Genomic DNA, 8,992 nt, shown 5'->3' on the forward strand with positions numbered 1-8,992 from the left:
CGACATGTAAAACTACAAAGGATAAATATCTGTTTATAACATGGTGTGCTCGTGTAGGTAAATTGGTAAAACGGACCACAGTGCGGCCCATTTTTAACATGTTAGTTTTTTCCATTTTAAATATTTGTAAAAAATCCGTAAATTAGAATCGTGTGTTATAAATAATATTGATATAATTAAAAAAGTAAAATAAAGAACTCATAAAATATCTATGCAATAGTTTAACAAAAATAAACATTGTTAAATTACCAATTACGAAAATATTTAATATTTTTAAAAAGTGATCGATTATTTTAATAAAATATTAAAGTAATTTTAGAAAGTTCTGTATATTTAAATAATTCTCATGTGAGATCATAATTTTACACCTTTTAAAGAAAACATTCATGTAGTACATAAAAATGTTCATGCTCTAAGAATTTTGTTGTGTTGTTTCCATATTTTATATAGTATAAAAAAGTTTGTGTTTTTTTCCAAACGAGCCTAGTGTGCCCTCAGATCGCAGATTCTCAAATGAATAATATTTGAATCTTATAAAAAATATAATTCATAAATATTATAAACTCTGTGAATATGATTTAAAATAACATGTGAATTCTTTGTAAAATAACATGCAAATTTTCAAATTATGTTTGTTATACGGTCATAGATACTAATTATACTTCAGAAATGTGCGACCTTTTCTGCCGGAGTGGTATCCGAGGCTACTACATAACCTTTGGTCGGATGTTTGAATCACAGACCCGACACTATTTTTGCTGGAATGAATTTCTTCAATTTACGTTTTTTAGAGCAAATAAACTTTATTTCTCATATGATGGTCATGTCGTTTACAAGTAAATTAGAAACAAAATCAGGTATTACATCATCCCGGTTCGTCTTGTGTATATATAAATAATATGAATCTTTTCATGACAACATGTTTGAATCAGTCGACTGGCTAGCGACATGTGCATGCTAAAAGCAGGTCGCACGTCGTGTGATGTTTCTCTCCGAGGGCCTACTGATAAGAGAAAAACATTTTCAGCGGGTTTTGCGAAAAACTAGGCCACACGCCCAGTTTCCTGCCGACCAGTCGCTGACAGCGGGCCCCATGACACGCTGGAACGCCTCGTCGGCATTGTGGACATATAGATATGAGATTTGAACCACATTTGCACTCACATGCCAAGTTATGAAACCGGTTTGATGTATTTTTTAAGTTCAGACACGAAAGTGAACATCCGTGGCAAGTTCAAGCATTATAGGTGTATTTACCTCTTAGCAAAACTGTAAAAAATTAAAGCTCAGTCTTGAATATCATATTAATTTCTAAAACACCGCATATTGGGAGTTATTTGGATTATTTATTTTACGAAGTACTCACCCTATTAAGAAGATTGAGCAAACCCTAATGTCAAGTAGCAAGCTAGTAAAAAACATAATAATTGTGTTTCTATATCGCGTATTGGAGCGGCTATTACTGCTAAAATAGCTTTAACAACAATAACAACAATGAAGTGTATAGTCACACACAAGTTGGGATAGGCTAGAGCTAAAACCCATAACATCTCGCAACCAACTTATGGTTCTAATACATGGATAAGAAGTTTTCACGCATCCCTGTCCATGGCTAGTTCTTTAGTGATACCCCAGTCCTTCAGGTCTCTCTTTACGAACTTCTCCCATGTCAAGTTCGGTCTATCCCGACCTCGCTTGACATTATCAGTATGTCTTAGCTGTCCACTATGCATTGGAGGTTCTGAAGGCCTACGCGAAATATGGCCAAACCATCTCACCCGATGTTGGACAATTTTTTCTTCAATCAGTGCTATCCCAACTCCGTCCCGTATATCATCATTCTGGACCGGTCCTTCCTCGTGTGGCCATACATCAATCTAAACGTGCGCATCTCCGCTACATCTAACTGTTGAACATGTCACCTTTTAGTCGGCCAACACTCAGTGCCATACAACATTGCGGGCCGAATCGTCGTTATATAGAATCAGCCTTTTAGCTTTTATGGCACTCTCTTGTAACAAAGAACGCTAAAAGCTTGATGCCACTTCATCCATCCAGCATAAATCAACCTTGTGCGAATGTACTCCCATATCAAATCAAGGTCAAAAAAGTGCACCATGTACATCACGAGCTTGGCAATTCATAAGAAAACATACTACCACAAATGTGACGTGTACAAAAAATGCAAAAGCTAAATGGATAGTGTTGCAGTAAACTACTTATATTTTTTTTGTTGGTGTATGCCATACATGTTCATTTTTTTTGGGGAGTACATGGTCATAATTCCATGTGAAATTTTATATGTTCACATGTTATACCACGAAGTGCATCACGCATGATTTTTCTTGTATTCACTTAGAACTTCAAATGGCATGAATCACATAATTTTTTAGTAAGTCAATAAAATTATGTTTTCTTTAGCAAGCCTATATAAATGCTTACTACTAGCAAACAAGGATTACAAACAAAATTTTATTTTTGCACAATCAAACTTTTTTTTTGCGGGAACACAATCAAACAAAATTATGTTTTCTTATAAATTAACATGCTATACACTGTGTTTTACTTTTACGGATAAATTGTTTTCGACAAAGATGTCTAATATGTGCTGTTATGCGCTTGCTATAATTTAGTACTAAAATATACTTTGCTACTTTTAACCTAATGCACTATTTGTTGGGCATCACCGAGGAGGAACGTCAGCAAAGACATGAATTGATAACGAAACCTAGGTAGATATTTCTGTTGTCTAATAAACTGGACACACCTTCAATACACTTAAAAATCGTCAAATTTATGTCTTTACACAACACCACTTATCATGTTATTTCTCGTATGACATCGTGAAATATTTGAAGGGATTTGCCGATGTCGTCTAATGTGTCTATGGGTGATGATTTTTTTTCTCCCATTGCAACGCAAGGGCATGTTTACTAGTCAAACTAACATGAGCGGGCAATCACCGACTAAGCTATTATATTTATACCTTTTACTAGAAAAGCTAATATATTTATACCTCTGCTGGCAATTATCTAGCGCGATTTAAAAATTATATACACTGCATTTTGCATAGTACTAGAACAGAGGGATTGTTTTTCGGTCAAGAAAGTGCAAGAGCTTTCCATCAATGATATGAGGCCGGATGCTGATTGGACCTTGGACGTCCTGTGATACCCCCCTACCACCCTACTGTGGATTCAATCGGAGCGTATCTCTCTTCTAGCCTTTCATCACGGTCCAAAAAGCGAGACAGCAGCTACACACGTACTACTCCACCAGCAGTGCACGTCAAACAAAGAATTTACACTTCCTCTCGTCCTTCTCGAAGAAAATTTTCCTGCCATATTTACGGCACGCATTTTCTCCGGGCCGAGATCTCGGGGGCCGTGCACTCACGCTCGACACGACACAAAACGATAGTTTCTCCCCTCGTCTCGCAGTCCTGTCTCGTCATGGCAGCTGTGATGTGAGCAGCACTAGAAATTCGTTGACCTGTGGAAACTTGACGTCTGGACCCTGACAGTACGGCATATTTGGAGGGAGGGCTCGGCTAGCAGTTGCCCGTGGTGCCATTTGCAATTTCACGTAATAGAGAGGTTCGGAGCGCGCAGAAAAGCCTCGCCATTAAAGAGAAGCAAACAAAAAGGTTATCGGGCTTTCTCTCTCCGCCCTCCCCGCAAGTGCACTGCAAGGCTGCGACACCGCCCTCCGCCGTGGAGCCAAACCACGGAAACGCCATCGCCTCGGCACCAGCACCGGGGCAGGCAGGCAGAGCAGGACGACCCCCGACGGCCCAGTGCCCCACACCACACCCATGGCCAGCCACGGCCACGGACACCATGACAGCGACCGCTGCGACGCAGCATTTCTTTAACCCCTCAACCTGAGCCTTTTCTTGGCCACTCTGCCACTGAGCACGTGACCACGCTGCCCGTTGCTCACGCCCTCCACGTCTCCCTCTCTCTCCTACAGCTGCGCTCTGCGGAGCTAAAGCTAATTGTACTCGCAGCGTACCAGAGGAGCTCAACCCTGCCTGTTTTTTCTTGCCGTGCGGGTGCGGTCACCGCCGCCGCCGCCGCGCTCCGTGCAGCGTCCGTGATCTCCTACCCAGCCGTGCATGCGCCGAGCCTTCGACCTCCTGCGGTGAGAAGCCATTATCCCTTTCTTTCCCTGCCACCCCTGCTCCTCACGAGCGCCTCCCCGTTCCTGACCGCTCATGCTCTTGTGGGTGCCTTCCTTTTGTTCTTCCATCTCGCTCTGGATCTTTTGGTTCTTGCAATGCGGTCGATGGCCAGGGGGATAATGCAGCCGAGGGTCTGTTCTTGGCTTCAGCTCGGCTTCTTCGCATCTTGTGTTCTTTTTTTTTTCCTTTTACATCTTGTGTGTATATGACAGGAGGACTATGTGCTCTGTGATATTTCCGCGATGCAAAACTAACCAGGTGTTGGTTGGATTTTATTTACTTTTGGAAATGGAGGTGTTAGTTGGACGGGGAATGGGTCCGAATGGGACCAAGATTTGGCCCATTTTTGTAGTCCCAGATGGTCGCTTCCATTGCTCTGGATTTGATTTTGGTGATTGCTACTTGTACATACAGATACGGTTGGGTAACCAAGATTTGATTTGACCTTTTTTGGCTTCTGTTTTCTCCACATTCTTTCTTTTTGCTGTCATGTTTGTTAGAAAAGCAGAGGCTGTGTGGATTATTCGTGTACTGCTTTTTTACTTTATGTTCTTTCAGTGAATAGAAGAAGTGACGGCCGGTTCTTCGGTCCATTTTATTCCGCTTGGTAGTAGTATTCCAGAATACAGCATTTTGGGGTTGCCACCTTCTTTCCTTCAATCTGCATAGAAATGCTCATAATAAGATAGTCTTCAACCCTCTTCTCTTTCATGCTTATATCTGTCTCAAGTTGGGGCCCAGGTTTAATTTTGCAGTGTTCTTCTTTTTGTGTATATAAATGCTCCAGGGTTACTATTACAATCATCCTATCTTTGGGGTCCCGGATTTAACTGTTGTAGGGCCTCGTACATGTCTCTCGATTTATCTTTGGGAACACGAAAATGTCAATATCCATTTATTACTTCTCGAAGATGCGTTTGCAATGTAGGGTTGAGCAATGATTAAGGCATCTCATTGTTACCTTTGCATGGAGAAATCAAAATAAACTTTATAATCTCAGCGTTTTTACGGTTCTTGTTTCTGAATTACTTCAGGTTCCGGCGACGCCGTTATAATGGAAGCAGCCACATTCAAGGAGATAGCCAGAACTGAACTATAATCAGATATTGTTGCTGTGCAAGACATACTCAAAATGACTGACATGAGGCGCCACTCGGTCTCCGTGGATGTTCCACTGTCAAGAACCCTGGTGCAGCTCAAGCGAGTGAGGTCGCTGCGGGATCCAGCAACAAACTCTATGATCAAGTATGCATCTCCTTCTGACAGTATGATCTGGGAGACTGCTTCTAGCAATGGAGCGATGATGGAAGGAAGCAGGTCAGCACACCATCATTTGATTGAAGAGGATGTGGATTTGGAAGCCGAGGCTACCATGGGGTCAGAGCGAAGCTTCCGGGCACCAAATGCAAGAACTGCATCTTACAGGAAATCTTCAGTTGTCAGGATCAGAGGCTTAAACCCACCAAGAAACAAGCAAGTTCATCGTGTCCGCGGAGATGGTCACAGGAAATCGGTGGATTCTAACCACTCTAATCATAGCTCTCTTCGGCAGTTGGCAAACAATATAGTTACCAACGTGGTGGAGGAGAAGGAAGAGGAGGAGGTGAATTCCTATGAACGGGCACATCTTGCGTTGCCGGAGAAGAGCGAGGAAGAAGTGAAAAGGCGTTCCAAATTCAAGGGCAAGTCTTCTGCTGCAATGAGCCGCGTCGGCAGCCCTTGTATGTCTGCCAGTGAAGCACGCTCAGTCGGGTCAAGAAGAAGCACAATAGGGCATGGAACTGAGGACACACGAGTGAGGTCGAATGATGTTGTAGGATCAAACTTCAGTGGATGCGGTATAAGCTACTGCTGGTCAGGAGCATCAAAGTACCGTGATCTTTATTCAGATAGCGATGGTCCAGAGCAACCTCTCCTATCCCCAGAGGGGACCGAGGTACCGTTCCAAGAAAATGTACCATACACTGAGACACCAAGGTGTTTAAGCCAAAAGTTTCGCCCTCGATCCTTCAGTGAACTGATTGGCCTCAATGTGGTTGCTCAGTCCCTCTTGTATTCCTCTTGCAAAGGAAAGATTGCTCCAATGTACTTGTTCCATGGCCCCCGGGGTACAGGCAAGACGTCTACGGCACGCATTTTTGCTGCTGCCCTAAATTGCCTCTCTCTCGAAGAGCAAAGGCCATGTGGGTTCTGCAAAGAGTGTGTCATTCTCTTCTCTGGGAGGAGCAGGGACGTAAAAGAAATTGATGCAGCAAAAATGGATCGCTTGGGTCGCGTAAAGGCACTCCTCAAGAGTGCATCTCTTGTCCCGTACTCGTCACGCTTCAAGGTTTTCATAGTTGATGAATGCCATCTGTTGCTAGAAGATGCCTGGTCGGCAATAGTGAAGAGTCTTGATGAGCCATACCGGCATGCTGTCTACATTATGATTACTTCTGATCTAGATAGCTTGCCTCGCACTTCCGTCACACATTGCCAGAAGTTCCATTTTCCAAAGATAAAGGTTGCAGATATTGTCAACAGGTTGGAGAGAATCTGCGTAGATGAAGGGTTAGAATTTGACCATGATGCGTTGCACTTCATTGCTGCAAAGTCTAATGGTTCTCTTAGAGACGCTGAAATAATGCTGGATCAACTTAGTTTGCTTGGGAAGAGGGTCACAATTTCTCTTGTGCATGAACTTGTGAGTAGTACTACCTTTAGTAATTACTATTGCCAGTTATACAGTATAATAATGTTTCTACATTTGTTATTTGCAGGTAGGATTGGTGTCTGATGATGAGTTGATTGAGTTGCTTGATCTAGCACTGTCATCGGACACAACCAACACGGTTAGACGAGCTCGGGAACTTATGGCGTCGTCAGTTGATCCTCTGCAGCTGGTCTCTCAGCTGGCAAACCTTATTATGGACATTCTCTCAGGACGATGTCAATCCGCGGTCACTGAAGTCAGCAAAAGTTTCTTGGGAAGATATGCGTGTATGTATTCTTTCCTTGAATGATTTTTTCTACTTTCACATATTATCATTAACGACTGCAGGCTCAATGCATCAATGATAATATGGAATGTTTTATGTTCTCATTTTTTTACCGTCTATATTGTAATTAGTAATGGTGTGGCATGTTCTGATAACCAGTGCATTTTGAACTATGAAAAGTTTGCTGTCTACATACCTTCTGTTCCACTAAGTTTCTTTACCCTTACTATTTTCCAATGATCTTGCAGTGGCAGATGTTGGTATAGAGAAACTAAGACATGCACTGAAAATACTGTCAGAAACTGAAAAACAATTAAGGACATCAAGAAATAAGGCAACTTGGGTTACCGTTGCACTTTTGCAGTTTGGCAGCACTGAATCTGACATAGTAGCAGAAACAAATGACATGCATGCACGTTCAGCAACAGGATATACAGGTAAGCACACAAATATATTATGGGTACTGGTCCCTGCTCAGAATGATATAATATTTCTGATATCATGTGCAGATGACTGGGTATCCAAGGTAAACTCAAGCTCCAATTTCTGCGATGCGTGTAACAGCAACAAGTCCAACTGTTCTGAGAGACACTGTAGACGGCTGAAGCTTGAAAACATCTGGAGGAGAGCCACTGGGAAGTGTCAATCAAGATCAGCCAGAAGTTTTCTCAAGAAAGAAGGAATCCTATCATCAGTCCATGTTACCGAAGGTAATTCATGCGTGCCATGTTTTTCTTGAATTGGCCTTCTCATAGGTTTGTGCTGATTATGACACACTAAATGTGAACATTTACAGAGGTGGCTATAGCTGAAGTTGGATTTGGTCACCCGGATCACCTATCAAGGGCAGAGAAAATGCAGAGCCTGATACAAGGAGTACTACAGCACGTTCTCGGGTTCAATGTGGAGATCAGATTCAAACTTGTCCCGTGTGCAGCGAGGAAAGATGCAAGGTCGAAGAGACACTCATTCAGTCTGCTCGGCTGCTCGGGACGAAAGCAAGAGCTGTCAGATTCAACAGTGACAGATGAGGATGAACCTGTGAGGCATGGAGCAAGAGAAACACCTCTGAAAGGCTACTCCTCTAGTCAGCAGCCATCGCCATTCATCGTGCAACGTGTTGATTCTAAACCAACAGTTCATGGCTCCGAGGACGATGCCCGGAGCACCTTGACATCAAACAGATCCATGACTGATGACCTGACAAGGACATGTAGGTCGGAGACTAACTACTCCAAGGGCGCAAGTGAGCAGGGTCGTTTCGATAGCATCCAGGAGCCTGACCTTCAGCCGAATTGCTTCTCACGAACATTGAAGCTGCAAAAGAGGTTCTTCTCGTCGGATGCAGCACACACAATCTGCTTCAGGATCCAGCCACACAACAAAATGGGTTTCCTACCTAAGAAAGAATTCGATACATATTTCTGCACATATGGGCCCTATGAGCAGTGTCCAAGATCGAATTCAAGAGCTACTTACGGTTCAAGAGATGAGGACTTGTAAGTTATCTGAAAGTCCTTGACATTTCCTAACAGTTTTCTTTACTTCTTCATTAGTACATGTTCGGCAGGAAACGTTTAGTCAGAGAACTGTATACTCAATAACATTACTGTCTCCAGATTTTACAGTGCAGCACCATACTCATTGTTTCTCCTGCAGGTCCATCAAGACTTCTTCTGGGTTTGGTTCGAACCTGCTCTGCTGGAAGGGCCCTAAACAGTCAATCTAACAGGTACATTGCCCTGTATTTGAGCATCACTGCATCAGTAGGCCATGCAGTTAGAGGTCTTGCTGCTCTGTTACTAGTGGCCATGTTGTTTGTTGACCACAT

At 42.8% G+C, this 8,992-nt stretch overlaps 1 protein-coding gene across 3 annotated transcripts in view; it reads left to right on the forward strand.

The window, feature by feature from the left end:
* Positions 1 to 3,910: 3,910 nt before the first annotated feature.
* LOC123053675 (protein STICHEL-like 2) overlaps positions 3,911 to 8,992 on the forward strand; it is a 6,119-nt gene continuing 1,037 nt past the window's right edge. For 2 of the 3 annotated variants that reach the window (XM_044477197.1, XM_044477194.1), the window contains exons 1-7: positions 3,911 to 4,143; positions 5,218 to 6,866; positions 6,943 to 7,162; positions 7,410 to 7,598; positions 7,671 to 7,871; positions 7,958 to 8,660; positions 8,821 to 8,893. In XM_044477197.1, coding sequence (XP_044333132.1) covers positions 5,316 to 6,866; positions 6,943 to 7,162; positions 7,410 to 7,598; positions 7,671 to 7,871; positions 7,958 to 8,660; positions 8,821 to 8,890 — 2,934 coding nt within the window. In that variant the 5' untranslated portion in view covers positions 3,911 to 4,143; positions 5,218 to 5,315 and the 3' untranslated portion in view covers positions 8,891 to 8,893. Of the gene's footprint in view, positions 4,144 to 4,187; positions 4,315 to 5,217; positions 6,867 to 6,942; positions 7,163 to 7,409; positions 7,599 to 7,670; positions 7,872 to 7,957; positions 8,661 to 8,820; positions 8,894 to 8,992 lie in introns of those variants that run through there. The other variant, XM_044477196.1, reaches the window with a different exon arrangement.

The sequence above is a fragment of the Triticum aestivum genome, chromosome 2D, assembly GCF_018294505.1.
Source record: "Triticum aestivum cultivar Chinese Spring chromosome 2D, IWGSC CS RefSeq v2.1, whole genome shotgun sequence".
NCBI classification, from domain to species: Eukaryota; Viridiplantae; Streptophyta; class Magnoliopsida; order Poales; family Poaceae; genus Triticum; species Triticum aestivum.